At 38.4% G+C, this 17,228-nt stretch overlaps 1 protein-coding gene across 1 annotated transcript in view; it reads left to right on the forward strand.

Moving 5' to 3' along the window:
- The first annotated feature begins 776 nt into the window (after window positions 1-776).
- MOB3C (MOB kinase activator 3C) overlaps window positions 777-17,228 on the forward strand; it is a 31,039-nt gene continuing 14,587 nt past the window's right edge. Inside the window, exons 1-2 of the mRNA XM_015812563.1 lie at window positions 777-954; window positions 12,693-13,409. Coding sequence (XP_015668049.1) covers window positions 12,992-13,409 — 418 coding nt within the window. The 5' untranslated portion in view covers window positions 777-954; window positions 12,693-12,991. The remainder of the gene's footprint in view (window positions 955-12,692; window positions 13,410-17,228) is intronic.

Below are 17,228 nucleotides of genomic sequence, written 5' to 3' on the forward strand. Positions count from 1 at the left end.
TATGACTGGTTTAGTCCTCGACTTACGACCGGTTTAGTCCTCGACTTACGACCGGTTGGGGTCGCGGCATTAAAAAGGTTGAGAACCACTGCACTAGTGTCTTTTATCAGCTGATCTGCCCTGCCCCATCCTGCCCATGTGTACGTAGTTTGTGTGTTTGAAATCAGCCAATTGAGCAAGGAGTGCACAAAGATCTTTAGCCTGCAAAATAAAGACTTGGCAATGATTGGTCACTTATTGTAGTTTTCTCCTATTCTCCTACATTCATTTCCTACCTGTTCTTGTGCTCTTTAGCCAAACTTCTTCTTTCCCAACATTGCAGAAAAAAAGGAGGGGAAAAAAATGAGCTTTCTTATCTGGTTTTGTGTGTTTAGTAGAAAAAACCTCCTCCTGGCACTTCTCCACTGAAAAACTATCTCTTTATCTGTGAGTTACGAAGAGTGGGAAGTGATGTGGTGCAGTAGAATTTCAGTTTCCTTGCTGATCTTCACAATAATGTGGCCTTAAACTTCCTTTTAATCTGGAGCCAAGAAAAACAAAATGAAACAAAAGCTGAGACTGGGTGTTGTGAATGTTGGGTTTGTGTGTGTGTGTAAGGCAGAGAGAGGGAGACGGAGAAAGCACTTCCCAGGGATCTTTCCAAGTGCTGGGGGTTCTGCACAAGAGTGTAAGAGGCGTAGCTGGGGGAGGGTGAAAGAACTGATGTGTTGCAGCAAGGACAGCTGTAGCCCTCTAGACACAATCAGGATATGACATCACCTAGGGGGAGGCCAAAAAAAGAAAGCAGAGTGTATTTAATGAAAAGCTCAGTAAGGAGTTTGTAAATGAAAATACTAAATGTCCGAGCTCTGAACACATCAGTAGTTTTAAAGAATTTCAGGAATTTCTTTTGGACATTTCTGGCATAACATACAGAAGGAGGACATTATCTTTGGATCATCTGTGGAGTTTTGGGTAAGTGTTTTCTGTAAAGAGTTGGTTTTACTAAGAACTTTTATCAAAGGAGGACAAATTAACTCCTAATGTGGATCTTTCTCTTCAATTGATGTTATTTACAGCATAGCTGTGGCACATTTGCAGTTTATACACCAGGCTAAACTTCTGAACTTTTCCACTGTTAGTACTGTATAAGCTAACTGCTCTGGATCTGGATAAGTTCTACCTTGGGGTAGAAGAAAACTCTAGAGAAGTGACTAGATGGTACTAAAATCTTTCCAGATCTTTGGGGTGCCCAAGTTCTAATAGTCTCCTATGGTCAGATTAGCAATTTTGAGTAGAGCACAAAATATGGGCTGTTTTTCAGATCAGTTAGGTGCTTCTTGGTTTCTACTTGACAAAAGGCAAAAGAGCTACAAGCACTGTATCTAATAAACTTTCCAAACAGACCGAATCGTTATAGAACTGAGCAAACTGAAAATGAGCATCTGTGCGCTTGATACAGAGAATATCTTAATTAGAATAATGCCATGTGTGTTTCTGGGTGTGTAAAGGGAGCATGCCATTTACAGTTCCCTGGGAAAGCATCTGGGGAAACCTTTCAATTTGCTGACATTGTTATAGAACCTGCCAGCTAAAGCTTTAGAGTATTTCCAATGTGCAATTATCCTTAACAGTGGTCCAAGGCAGTCAGTGCATTCTTTCGTTTTGATCATCTCATCTTTCTCCTCCCCTTCTTTCAATATTTCCCTTTCTGGAGAAAATCCGTTAAGGAAGAAAAGTTGGAATAGAAGTAGAATCTCTTGACTGCTACCAGTTTTTAGTACCACATTGGAAACTCTGCTTATTTGGAAATAAACTCTACTGCTATAAGGGGATTTTCTTCTGAACATGTATGCAGAGACTACATTGCAAAAGAATTTGTATTCTCTACAGAGGGGAGGGCATTCTATGCCTCTGCTCCCCCCACATTTTCCACCATAACTGGATAATCATTGCAGCTGGCAAAAATCAGTCCAACTAAGAGAAATGTGTCTATGGATACCATTAGTTGTCATTTGGATGCTTCATCATCCCTCCCCCTCCAAAGCTCACCCAAAGACATTCAACATAGAATATAATCCACAAATATGCCAGTCATCACTGGCAGAGTGAGATGTTCATGGTAGCTCAACCACAATTACATACATGTGTACATACATACATACACACATACATATCATGTTTTCCCCAAAATAAGACCGGGTCTTATATATTTTTGGACCAAAAAACCCATTAGGGCTTATTTTGGGGGGGATGTCTGACTTTGCGGCTGCCAGCCTTCCCACTGTCTGCTTGCCTGCAGCCGCAACAGCTTACAGGGCTTCCCAGGGCAGATGTTCTGGCAGATGCTCAGTTTGTACTTGGACTGGAAGAAGTGCAGTCATCTGCACAAGAGTTGTGGTGCACAGTGGTTAGTACTGCAGGCTAATCCACTGCTCACTCCAGAAGTTCAATTCTGAGTGGCTCAAGGTTGACTCAGCCTTCTATCCTTCCGAGTTCTGACATTGTTGGGGGCAATATGCTAACTCTGTAAACTGCTTAGAGAGTGCTGTAAAACACTATGAAGCGATATATGTCTAAGTGCTATTGTTATTGCTAATAACAATACAAGATAAGTGTAAACTTCGGCAGAGGACTTTGAAGGGAAATTTGATTTGGGGTAATAGGGTTACTGAATAACAGTTCCTCCATTCAGAAGGCTATTAGAATTAAGCTTGAGTATATTTAAGCTGACAGTGAATTCATGTCATAATTTTCTAGAGGGCAGACTCTTAGCTGAAGGAGGGTGATTGAGAAAATTATGAGAGCTACAAAGTTATAGGTGCTTAAAGTTCAACTGACTTCAAAATCAGTGTACACTTGATTATGTTTAATCTACCTGTTCATCTAAAACAGACTGCATAGTCTGACTTCCTGAAACAACTTGCTTTAGAGTTATATCACATAATAGACATTGGACACAAATATGGCTCTTTTTCTCCTAGACCTAGGGATCAATTTTTTTCCCTCTATGTCTGCTTTTGTGCTACCTTGTTTAAAATTAAGTCCTACCCAAAGCCCTTTAAAATGAATATGCATTTATTCAACACCAGCTTTGGACCAAGAAATGTATACTTCTGAATCATGGGATCATAACTATGGGAAGGAGCAGTATTTCTAAAGAACTACTCCTTCAGGGTCATTTCACATCATATGGGAACATCTATGATGAACATATTAGACATTGTTAGTCATTTCCACAGTGCTTGTTCAGCATAGAAAGTTTGTTACTACTTGATTCCTTCTTCTCTGCAATCATCCTAATGGGGTACAGCATGTCAGACTGTACATTTTTTATTATCTATTATAGGCGTCCACAAACTTGTTACACATTGTTATGAAATATGTAGCACAATCTTCTTCATGCCTTTTATACATTTAATAAAAAATTAAACTAATTAAATTATGTCATTTTTACTCCTAATAAGAATTTGATCTGAAACATTCAACTCCAGGTACATCTGGATGATATCTGTTCCAGAGAATGATCAGTTCAAATTTACGATAGCACCTTCATACATTTTCCACATAAAAAAAATCTCCTGGGTAGAAGCACTAGGGCTATGCTTTTTTAAGTATGCAAGATTCCAGACTCAATTGAATGATCAGAGACTTCTAAATAGTTATATTCATGCTGAGTGTGAGGATCTTGAGGGACAGTGAGTTAATGCCACAACCCTCCTATCTTTTTCACTTTCAAAAAGCATAACAGACCCACATTGTCTTTTATCCCATTTAAAAGCAGTCTGTTCAGTCTGCTATGGTCACAAATGCTTGGGTCAGGCATTACAGAACCAAAGTAGGTGTAACGTGGAACACATTCATCCAATATATAAGTTGTAGGGCCTTATCAGCTGGTCTCATTGTGCAATGTTGATAGGCTAACTGAGCAAGCCCTCCTTGATCATTTGTGCAGCAAGACTGTCTGTGTGCTGACATAACTGCAAATAATTTATTTATTTATTTATTTTATTTTATTTAATTTAATTTATATGCCGCCCTTCTCCTGGCGGGACTCAGGGCGGCGCACAACATATTTAAAACAAAGGCATATATACAATCCCCCCCTGTAAAACCGAATTAAACCAAATTTTAAAGTTGTGTTATTTCAAATTCCTTAAAATGAACCCAGTATAAAATCCTCCCTAGGCCAGGTCCGCTTGCTGAAAAAGCCATGTCTTGAGGGCGTGACGGAAGGTAAGGAGATCCGGAATCGTCTCTACCACCAGAGATATCCAGGGAGATATTACTACACATCAACTTTAATCATTGCTTTGGTATTGTTAGATTATATAACTTGTCCTCTACCCAATAATGAAAGCTGTAGTCCAATCATTTCGAGATGATTAGATTACGTACTCTCAATCTTCTGTACCAAGCATTTCAACAATAAATAAGCACAGAATACAATGATAATAGTTACAAATGTAAGATTTTAAAAAACATACAGAGCTATATTTAACTCAGTTTAAAATATCTGTCAAACGTCTTTACCATAAATCTTATTCTGTGAAAAACAAAAACAAAAGACAAACAATATTATATATATTATATATATATATACACACACACATATGGAATCAATAGGGTAGAGATTCTATTCCATCAATGGCAATGCACTTATTCCAGCAATGCTCCAATGAGAGGAGCTAAGAAAAACCATCAAAAAATGTAGATTTAGGTGCCAAATGTATTTAAAATTAAGCTATTGAAATCACGAGTTCTTCTCCAAGTATGACTAAGTTTGGAGAGTCAGACAGTACAGAATTAACCTTGTATTTCACTATTGCTTTAGGCTTGTGTTGGCTTGTGCAATACAGAAAGACTCCTTAGGTTCCTGATTGGCTAGGCTTTCAAAGTAGTTTGTACTAGCAAAAACAACTGGATTTTTTTTGGCCTTTAGTGTTTAATTCTCTTTTGGCTTATATTGATCAGAATTCATTTCCTGCCAGACAAATTTCATTGGCTTTCTTTCTTCTCCAACTTTTTTCTCTTTCTCTCTCTTTCCCTTTCTACTTCTCCCTCATACACAGAGAAGCTAATGACCTCTTCTCTGCAGCCATTTTCTTAGAACAAGCTGTGGAATTTTCCACTGTATTTAGAGCTGAATAAGTGATCTCTGGAAAGCAAATGCATGAAAGCAAATTCTGTATTCAAACTGCAGCATGTTCAAAAGGGTAACTGCTTAGCAAGCACGTTCAGAAAAAAAAATCTGTACATGGATACAATCAACAGACAAAAGATTTGTTTCAGCATTATGACAAATTTCCAGGTGTGGGCTGCAAAACTTCAGATTGCAACCAGTTGGCAGCAAAAAGTTAAAGGTTAGCAAGATTTTTGTAGCCTATATCTAATAAACCTAGGCTTTTTTTTTTAGCCTTTGAGTCTGTGTTGACTCCAAGTGACTGCCTAGACCAGGGGTAGGCAACCTTGGCTCTTTTATGACTCGTGGACTTCACATTTACATGGAACGCTGCAACCAGTCATAAATACAAGCTGGTGGCCAAACACCTTAAATGCAATCACGTGACCATGAGGATGTGGTGTGGCAGTCATAACTATGAGGATGGGTCATAAGTAGCTTTTTTTGAAGTCTGTTGTAACTTTGAACAGTTGTTAGGTGGCTGGTCATTAAATGAGGACAACCTGTAATAATACGATATCTCTTGCCATGAGAGTCTTGCTTTACTGGTTTCAGAGCAGGAACATATCTTACGAGGTCTTCAAGCATTAAGCAGTCAAGTGATACAGTTAACATTTGATATGCCCTTACTGGTAGTCCTCAACATATGGCTACGTTGAGCCCAAATTTTTTGCTGCTGAGTGAGAATTTAGTGAGTTTTGCCCCTTTTCATGACCTTTCTTGCCACAGTTGTTAAGTGAATCATTACAATTGTTAAGTTAGTAACACAGTTAAGTGAATCTGGCTTCCCTGTTGACCTTGTTGGTCAGAAGGCTGCAAAAGATGATCACATAACTTCAGGGCACTGCAACTGTCATAAATATGAGTCACCTATGAACATTGTATTCAATAAGGAGGGATTATTAGTGGCAACTGAGCTCTGATCCTTTGGTATATATAAAGTAGAAGATATAGTTGCAGAACTTCCCCCCCCCCAACTTTTAAAAAGGAAGATGTGAATATAAGCAAAACTCCTCCCACCCATTTGTTTGAATCTGTTTGTCTGGGTGGGTCACTCTACTCTAATTTATAAAGAATTTGGGCTTTGGCAAATTCTATAAATTTATAGAGATGTATAATTATATCCTGCACAGCCTGTCTTGGTCCATGGATGTCCATAGCTTTTGAGCATTTATGAAATTAGATAGGTCCAGAACAATAGCACAGGTGGGGCTGAAACAACCTAACAATTCCACAGCCTAAATAAATGAAATATCTATTAATACATTAGCTTCACATCTGCCACATTCAAATTACATTTCAATGGCAAATTGTGAATGGTGTGTGACGTTGGCTTCTGGGAGAGATTTGGGGTGAGTGGATGAGATGCATTTGTTTAATGTTTATAACTAAGGCTATGTAGGCTTCAGCATAGCTTTAGTATCTCCACCAATAACCTAAACCGGGACCACAACAGGAAGGGTCATTCATATTGCACAGCAAAAAACACAATTAAGCTAGACAAAAGTCCAGCTGCTACTTCCTGCCTTACATCTATTGCCATTAGGCTGTTGTCAGGTTGGCCATCATGGTCTGGAGTATAGAAATGCTGAGTGAAAACAAAGAGAAGTTTTGTGAAACTGGCAGCTTTCATTTTCCTCACAGATTCCATTCCACAGTATACAAATGCTTGCTTAAGATACATTTTGTGCCTGACTATAAAATTCAGTTGAGGAGGAAAATCTACAGAGTACCGAGGTCTATTCCTAAGTCTTCAATGTATGCCTAATGCTTATACATACAGCTGTAAAATTTTGCTACAAAAAGAGAACAGCTATAAAATGTTTTTGACTAGTAATGCTAGAAGCTTTCTCTCCCCAGCAGATCCCCCAAAGTGACTTTCTTATGGCCTTTAGAAGGCAGGGAAAAATTTCCAGCCAAAAAGCAGCTAAGCTGTCAAATATCCAGGCAGTGGTTGGCCACACAATCAAGGAAATCATTCTGAATGTGGACCTAGATAGTTGCCTTATATGCATCTAGAGTAATGCCAGATTTGTTGTAAATGAAGTATATATCTTCATATATATCTTCATATAACCAGTCAGAGGAAGGAGGAAAGCAAGTGGTTTCCAGAGACTCTATCTCTTCCATCTTATTTTAGGAAGACAATTATTTACAAGGTGGCTGTTAGAAGAGGGAAATTGCCATTGTAAGGATGGACATTTGCCATTTCTGAGTTGAACTGTTTTTTACCCATCTGGAACTGAGATTAGCAGCACAATGGCATGACATTTATTACCCATCCCAGGCCTGCTCTTTTGTTTGTTTTCAAGTTACTGTGGTCACCTGACTCCCTTCCAAGAAATAAATGAGAAAGCTTAACAAATTTTACACATTTTGAAGCTATAGAGCAGGGGTGTCAAACTGGTGGCCCGCGCGCCGGATGCATCACACACAGGCCATGCCCACCCCGGCTACGCAAAGCAAAAAATGTCACGATACATCACAAGATGCAATTGAGTTTGATGCCCGTGCTATAGAGGGAAAGGGACAGAATAAAATACTACTAATTTCCTTAGTGGCAACATCCAGCATCGCCTAGAGTCATCCAAACATGTTGTAATGCCAAAATAACATGGATGAGATGATTTCTATTACTTCAGTGATGGCTGGTGGGGCTGTGAACACCATATAAATCAACGGTAAAAAATGATCTAACATGCTTATGCTTATTAGCTGAAGATAACACAATGGAAACATGGAAGAAAAAAAAGATATTGCCAAAGCATGTTTACACAATGGTTAGGTGCAAACAAGGAAAGACCCTATAGTTGTAACTGTACTTATAAATGTAATCTTGAAAATCATCAGTATTATTTGTCAGTAATTACTCACAGGATTATGCTTAATCCCAAATTACAAATTTGGGGAATTTTGTGTCACCCAGAATCAGATGATTGCAGCAGCTGAAATAAAATATTTAAACACTACACTTTTTACTTCTTACAAATTCTGGAATTGAATTTATGTAATCAATTGAAAATATGAATTAATAGCACAGCCAAGGAAGCAGATATTTGTCATACCAAGAAACTACCATAGGGATACATACTATGGAAAGGAAAGGAATCAGAGCCTTTGTGTTCTCAATCTATTGTGCAGTCAGGGAGATGGCTCTTTTTAGCTAGGGAGATTGAGGGCAAGCAACTTCTAGGTCACTGCTGCACTACAAGCCTGGGCAATGCAAATCCATGCTGATCCCACTTACATTTGCACATTCCAGGGAAGGAACAGCCTTCTTCATTCTTCTCACAGCTCTGCGGAATTTTGCATTCCTTCAAGTGTGTAACTTGCAGCTGCTCTGTGCTCCTCAAAAATCAGAAAGAAAAGAACAGTGAATATGGATCAGTCACCTTCAGTCACGTCAAAATGCAATTGGGTGGCAACTTTTGGAGGGCTACAGAGTTTTGTTTTTTTTAAAAAGGACACAATTAAAACCATTTTTTAAAAAAATATATTTTTTCCAAGAACCTCAGTCTCAGTCCACAAGAATCTTGAGTAATGATTTGACAACCCCTCCCCCCTTCTAGAGTTTTCAGAATTATATAAATGTGTGCAGGTGGTCTTTGACCTACAACCTTTCATTTAGCAACCATTGAAAGTTACCATGGCACTGGAAAGACTGACTTATGGCCAGTCCTCACACTTGTCATAGCATCCCCATAGCCACATGCTCAGAATTTGGGCACTTGGCAATTGGCATGTATTTAGGATGGTAAATGTGATGTTGGTTGGGCTCCTTGCTTGTGAATAGTTATTTATAAAATAAATAAACAGCTGACACCATTGGAGAAAGTGGAGGAGACCCCACTTTGAACTGTGGCTTTGCCACCTACCCTCTCTCTCCCTGTTCTGTTGTTGAAATTTTATCTTTCCGTACTTACTTGCACAATGGGTATGTGTGTGTGTATTGTTTTGAGTTTGCTCATATGGAGTTCACTGAGTGGCAGTCACATATAAAGCAACGTGTCACCAGCATAATTGCCAATGGTGATGTTTCCATGGACACCACGGAGTGTGCCCATGGTTTTGATATCATTCTGATAATTTCTGTCAGTAGGTGTTTTCCTCTTTATCTCTGATTAATTTTAATTACTTCATTACAATGTTTTCATTTAATGCTTATTTATTGGGTTGTTTATAAAACTTCCATTATTTGCATCTGCGTTGAAGATCCTTTCAGGGATTAATTGTTGGGATGTTCTAAAAATAAGCTGCTTGATATAATCCTAACCACAGTGGAAGTGTTTCCTACTAGCTTTATACGCAGCTTGTAGCCTACATGTTCAGAAATACCATCACCCCCGAAAATTATTTAAATAAAGAGCATAATAATACACAGGAAATAACCAAATAATAAAACTTTGCTCTAACGTGAAGAAACGTCAGATTCAGCAATGTCTGAAAACTACCACTTCCTCACAATTGCTTTCTCTTGTTGGTAACCAAATTTAGTGAAAAGCAGCAATGTAATATAATTGCTATATGATGTGGTAAACTGAATTGCAATATACATTCAGGAGTTGGATAATTTCTCTGTCTGTCTGTCTAATTTGCCAACTCCTGAAGCTATACACATAGTCCTCAATTTATGACTATTTGTTTAGTGACGTTCAAAGTTATAACATCACTGAAAAAAAAGGGACTTATGAGCTTTTTCACTTATGATTGTTGCAGTATCCCCAAAGTACGTGATCAAAATTCAGACTCCTGGCAACTGAACTCATATTTATGACAGTTGCAGGGTCCCAGGATCATGTGATCACCTTTTGTGACTTTCTGACAAGCAAAGTCAATGGGGATGCCAGATTCACTTAACACCTAGGTTACTAACTTATCAACTGCAGTGATTCACTTAACAACTGAGGCAAGAAAGGTCATAAAATGGAGCAAAACTCACCAACTATCTTGCTTAGCAACATCAATTTGGGGCTCACTTGTGGTCGTAAGTCAAGATTGTAAGTTGTATGCCATCTGACACTCAATAACTCTGGGCAACTTACAACAATCACAAAAAATACAATAATATTAATAAAACCACTTGGTGGATATATATATTATTTTTATACATTTATTATATAACAATTTTTAAATTTTAGTATGATAAAATGGTACAATTGTTTTAGCCTTAATTCTCAATTCTGTCAAATGCTAATGCTAGTATCATTTGCCCTTTGACCGGGTTAGAGAAGACTGCTTTCTATTTCAGTGGGGCTAGTGATTTATTTCACTTTGTCTCAGCAACTTGTGTTAGCAGCAGTTCTTGCTAATCACTTGGGGTCAGATCTTTCCTAGTGTGATTTCAAAGGATATAACACTTTCAAGACTTCAACCCAAATAAATATATGTAGGAGAAAAGAATCCCATTGCAGCTACCAGGCTTCCTGGGAGGAAGAATGGCATAACAATAACTAACAACTGGGAGGCAAATTGGTTTTATCTATAAAAAGGAAAGTCTCTTTCAAGTTGAATGTGACTCCTAGTGACTTTCATGGATACACCCATGGATAATTTCCAGTTTGGTTTGCCCCACCACAACCCCCCACAATTCCTGCATCCTTTCCAGTTCAGAGCAAGCACACACGCCTCTCAGTAAAGCTATCAAAAATGTAGCTTGATGTTTATTTATCAAAAGTCAGCAAAGATCAAAGACAGTTAATGGGACAAAAGACAGGCAAAATCAGAGAGAGACACTGATGGAGAGAGAGAGAGAGAGGTGAATAAAAGGGCAACAGGTAAAAAACCAGGGAACTCAATAACAACAATCCACAGTCTCAATATCTACATATCTAGAGGGCCATAATTTTCCAGTGCAACTGAAAACAATATTATAGATAGTTAGCATGGATAATAGACTTTGGTTATTTAGTTTTTAACCTTTTATGTATATAACAGCTGCAGAATAAAGAAGGAAAGCATGAGACCAGCTGACCCTTCTATTCTATATCACGAAGGAAACAATTTGGTGGACACTGATGAGGTACCCAGCATGGAAGTGGTTGGTCATTATCTTCTTCTCATACTAGCCTACAGTCCTGGACTTCCTAGATGCAATTCTCCATCCATGGACTAACCAGAGCCAACCTTGCTTAGCTTTCTGGATTAGCCAAGATTGTACAGCATAGAAACTGAGACTAGAAGGTTCATGTGTAAAGGGGAAAAGCATAAATGTACTAGTGAGATGGCATCTTCTGTAGACTGAAGCTGAAAAGTGAAGATATTATGCAGTGCTCTCACAATTTGGGTGCAGTTTTCCTGTTCTAAATGTATCACATCTTCCTCTTTCAAGTCCCTGTTCCTTCAAAAAAATGGAATTTAGAAAAGAGCAGTGCTTGGCACTTCTGCCTCAAGACTTATAGTTAAAAACATACTGTTCTTCTCCATAGGGACATTGTTGAATTACATCTAGAAGCCCAAGAGGCTTGTAAATGTGAATTGAGTCTCAAAAGTATGTGAACTGCCAAACATCTGCATTCTCAGGAGACATCACGGGAATGGCGAAACCAGTGACAAAGCAACAAAAATGTTTTCTTCTTGGGTTAAAGGCACTACAGCTGTTGAGGAAACCTCTCTATTTCCCACCAGAAATGTAGACTTATTTTTAGAAATGCCTTGAGTACTACTTTGATCTGACCTTCTGTTTTAAAACAGCTTCTGTGCAATGCTAAACAGATACAAGACTTTTCTGTTTTCATTTTGTCCTCATCTTTAGAGTACTGATGAGGTGCAATGAACAAATTGCTTTGCTATTGTGGGTGGGGAGGCAGGGAAGGGCTCTTTGGTTTCCATGAGCAATTCTGGGGACTATGGAAAATAACTAAAAGGAGCAGGAGAAGTGCTTTTTTTAAAAAATAAAATAAAATTGGGGCTTTATCAAAGTGCTTCTTGGTGCCATGCTTGCATAGAGGTCACATTTCCACAGAAACAAAGCAATGGGAACCAGCCAGATGTTCCATTGGAGCACTTTGCTCTTTATCTTCATCAGCCTGAGTCTGGCAAATTACCTTGCCAGAAGTGGTTTTGTGGAGGCGTTTGAAAAAGTGGGTTTCACTGAAATAAAGCAACCCTGCAAAACCATATTCTTCACACAACACATTTTATCTATGAAGTTCCAGTAACAGAAGCTGTAGGCTTCTTAAGTTTCTGGGAAACATGAACAGAAGAATAAGGTCAGTCTCCTCACTAAGGTTGGCTCCTGGTGAGTCATGAATACATCCAGGTTGTTTTCTAGGGAACAACATGGATTTGTTTTGCCACTGCTTTCTTCTGTGATTTTTTTTTCTGCATCTCAATCAGTGGTTTTCTGGTGGTTATTCATACAGATGTGCTTTTCAGGCATCTTCTTGGCCACCATGGCAACAAAGTGCTTGGTAAGATGGCCTTGTGGTCTAACACAGTGGGGTTCTTTTACTTTCTTACATGTCCATTGCTTGACACAAGTTACTATACTGAATCCTTCTTTCTTAGTTATTTTTTGGGGGTTTCATTTCAGGTTAGACCAGTGCTGCCTACCAGTTTCTCCAGATTGATGAAAACCAGGAAAGATGTAAGAAAAAAGTTCAGCTTCCAGTTAAATATATGCATGGATACTATACTTCACTTTAAATGCTGCTGATGTTAAGCTCTGCTGGACAGTTAAGCTAATAAGAAGGACTCTGAAAAAAGATTGGAAAAGAGCTGCCTGTTAAAACTGCCTATTGTTTATTTTTCAAAAAATATTTTTGTTCTTTTCTACTTGAAAATTTTTCCTTTGAAAAAGATAATTGCCACCCTGGCTAATCCTAAATCCGAATGGCTCTATGCCTTAAGCAAGTTTTTAACAAAGACAAAACATTTCGTCCCCGTAAAAAATTTGAACCAGGCACCCAGCGGTTTGAGCTGTACAAAAAAGCCCAGGCTTCTCTCAAATCAGGGCTAGACTTAAAGACTGTGGTCCAGTTGCCCCCAGGGGAGAACATCAATGACTGGATTGCCGTGCATCTCGTGGACTTCTTCAACAGGATAAATCTCATTTATGGGACCATATCTGAGTTCTGCACCGAGAAGAGCTGCCCCATTATGTCTGGTGGTCTGAAGTATGAATACCGATGGCAGGATGATTATCGATTCAAGAGACCTACCAAGCTTTCAGCACCTCATTACATGTGCATGCTGATGGACTGGATTGAGACACTAATTAATAATGAAGACATCTTTCCTACTAGAATAGGTAAGTAAGCTTTGATTGCTCCCTGGAAAGTTGATTCTTCAAACTCTTTCTCCTTGTAACATAAGAGCATTATTTATTTTGGCTTCAATGGTTCTCCAAGTTCTCTTATCAGTATTCTAAAGTGAGTATCCCTTCTACTCACTTCAGAAGCAAAACTGGAAAAGAACCCGGGATCAGTTCCTGGGAGTGGGGAAAATTTCTTTCTCCATGCTGGTCCTTCCATAAAGCATGACCATTCATCAACAATGCCAAAACTGACTAACTCAATCACAGATCTTCACCTTTTAGTACTTCTTTTGTTTTGCTTCCTATTTAGCTTCCTTGTTAAAATGGCCAGCAACTCTCTGTCAGGGGATGCCTTGGAGGATCTTTAGAACAGATTTTGATTTCCAGCAATGTGCACTGTCCCCTGCCACCAGGAGTATACAATAACACAAGCCTCATGCCTCTCATAACTGTCAGAAGATTCACTACTCTTCCTTGAGGGAACTGGATGGCCCATGTACCACAGAATTTGGATGTTGGTAATGCTGCCAGGTGCCTTAATCTACTATCCTTCACTAAAAAAACAGAAGTATTTGAAATACTGAACTAGCTGACAGGTAATATCTTCTCCCAAAGGCCTAGTAACAGATCAGTCCCTCAGAGAAAACTGTGAGTTTTCCGCTGCCTTTGATTCCACCATCACCCAGGAGAAACAGGAAGAGACAGAAATCTCTTTTTATTGCCCCTGACTGGAAAAACTTTATAGGATGAGACATATAGGAAGGGAGAGAAGCAGGTTCAGTCTCTATCCTTTTCCTCCTCAGAGAAGGATCCCTCTCCAAACCCCCACCTTTGAAGACAGAAGAAGCAACTGACCAAACAGGAGAGAGACATGCAATTCCCCCCTTACACCACGTCAGTTTTTAAATCCAGTCACAAAAAAGGGAAGATTGTACTAAATGGAGAAGACTGTAGCCAGTCTCTATGTCCACTGGAGTGCTTCCCTGCTACTCAGAAAAAATCAGATTCAATTTTTTTAAAAATACAGATAATTAGCTACTCCTCTCACAGGAATTATTCTGTAAAATTGTTGGCTTAACCCAGAGCCTTCAAACTTGGCCCCTTTATGACTTGTGGATTTCAACTCCCAGAATTCCTCAGCAAGACTTTAATTCTGGGAGTTGAAGTCCACAAGTCATAAAAGGGCCAAGTTTGAAGACCCCGGCTTAACCTCTAAAGAACCACTTCAAAGCATTCAAGGCCTTAGGACTTATTTTAATGAGATGACTCACACAAGTGTAGCAGCTCTCTGATGATTATTAAAGCAGCTGCATCTTTTTTTTCTAGGCTTCCAGGCAAGCTTGGGAAAAAAAAATCTCTCCTTTAATGAGCTGAATCATTGCTGCAGTGCATCTTTAATATTACTCTTAATGCAGCAGCGTCTCTTCTCAGGTTGGCACTAACTGCAGACAGCCAGTTCTGCTTTTTTTTTTTTTTAAAAAAAAAATGCAAACAATACTTTCACAAATACAAAAGGAGGGTGTGAAAGATGAGTATTGAATTTTTCTTCTATTGTGAAGGAATGCTATTTTGACACAGCGTGTTTCTTCTCATTTTCACAGCTGGTCAGCTCCATAAATGCTTACTTATGTCATTTCTATCGTTTTCCCCTCCCATCTCCTTTCAAAATTCATACTTTGCAACTTTGCAGCTGCCTTTGTGCCTTTCTCATCATACTTTGCTTTAAAGCACAGATTGAGGCTGATTTATGGGAAAAGGCAAATAATAATACTTTAAAAATCCATGACAAAATACAATTGTTCTGAATGAATCTTTCTTCCCAGACTTAACAACAGAATAGCTGAAACAAAAAAAATATATATCTAACTAACAGGTTTTACTTGACCACATCAGAGAAATGTTATCTTGGAAAGATGAATTGTTTAAGATTCTCTTATGTAATATACCTGTGCTTATTGTTTCTCATTTATAATGCATTAATATATCAATCAATACCATACTGGAATAAGCAGCACTTTGAACTTACCCATTCCTTACTATGATAGTCAAAATGACAAAATGTGCATTGTGATTCCTAATGCAAAATTTCCCGTTTCCTACTTGTGACACACAGTGTTATATATAAATATGTAAGGAGCAGAGTTTGCATTATGATGTCCTAACAGGCATTTAGTTCCTTCTTCCATTCCTCCATCAATGCTCTTGGATACTGGGCAAGGTGGTGATCAGGATTTAGAAATTCTACATGGTGCCATTCTACAGTTCTCCCCTCTATACTCATAGGATTGTAGTCAGACAACAGTTTCTCTTTGAGGATGACAAAATTGAGTACCATTTATATGTCTACTCATCCTATTATAATATTTGTTCACAGATAATCTTTGCAGATATTCCTAGTCTTTAAATTAAAAACAAACTATTTGTAAATGAACCAAAAATGTTATATGACATTCAACTCACTTCAAAATGATTGACCCAGACTCCTGATAGCAAGAATTGAATGTTGATGCATTTGTATTCCTTGGTCATAAAACTAGACTCACAAAATACATTTTTAGTATTGTTTCAGGAAGTACTTAATACAATAATGCAGCATGCCTTTTTCTGATATGTATTATTCTCTATGAACATTCTGTCACTTCGCGAAGCTGGAGAGAAATTGTGGCAATCCATTTCCACATTCCAAAGATGATTGTAAGAACCAAAAACTCATGATTCTTACTGAAGAACAAAACAAAACAAAATCTCAGTAAAAATATCCTGCTTGTAGTCTCAGAGGTCAAGAATACTATACGTGAACTGCAATTCACTTTTAATATTGCAAGTAAAATCAGCTGTGGAAAAAGAACTTCAGGAGAAAATTGTGAGTGATAAGTCCAGGGAGGATTTGGCATACTTTTCCTCATTATACTTTTATTCTTCAGATCAAATTGCCACTCTTGGCTTTTAAAGATGAAGAAACACATTAAAAACAAGCACTGGGAGGGGAGAGAATTGCCATTATTAGGCTTAGTTTGTCATTCAAGAAATTCACAGCTAGAAACTGGCAAATAATGACCATTTTTACATCGATGAGAAAAGTGTCTTTGTAGTATCATCCAGTCATTCTTGAAGTAATATAAGCCACTCCTCATTACTGTTATTTTGAAACAACAATGGCAGGATGACTCTAAAGTCACTAGTAGGAAAATGACTAATGTCAGCGATATGGTATTGAACTTCAGTAAAACTTTATTTGGATGCCAGTGAATTGATATTGCAATTTCCTAGGATCCAGAAATAACACCATCAATTATGTTTTGTTTGCCATTGCCTTCTCAGCAGTGTGTGCTTGGTTAAATTGCTACACACTTGAGCAACTGCTAGCTAGTTAGCTAGAAACACTTCTGTTTAGAATGCATTGCAAAAACTGTAACATTGGAGAATTATTGGACTGGGATTAGGGCTAGGCCATAGCTTTTTAACTTTTCCAGTTTTACACTTTTTCAGTCAACATGGTACCATACAAAGCTTGGAGGAAAGTAGAATAAAATTTTCCTTTATATTTTTTTCTCAGTGAAAGCTGCTCAGAAAAGCATCTTACCAAACACATGAAAATAGATGGTATCCAAATTGAGACTGGATACTACTACTGTGCAACGTTTGTTCAATAATCTTTCCTGGGCAAATAGCCTGAAACAGTTCAAAAGTTTAATATGCTTTTCCTAGTTTCAATTCCAATATATTAGAAGATTTGTGTTTGTCTAAGCCAGAGGTGTCAAACTGCCAGCCCGCGGGCCGGTTGCATCATATGGAGGCCGCGCCCACCCCAGC

Source organism: Protobothrops mucrosquamatus, unplaced genomic scaffold, assembly GCF_001527695.2.
Source record: "Protobothrops mucrosquamatus isolate PMUCROS unplaced genomic scaffold, P.Mucros_1.0 scaffold95, whole genome shotgun sequence".
NCBI lineage: Eukaryota > Metazoa > Chordata > Lepidosauria > Squamata > Viperidae > Protobothrops > Protobothrops mucrosquamatus.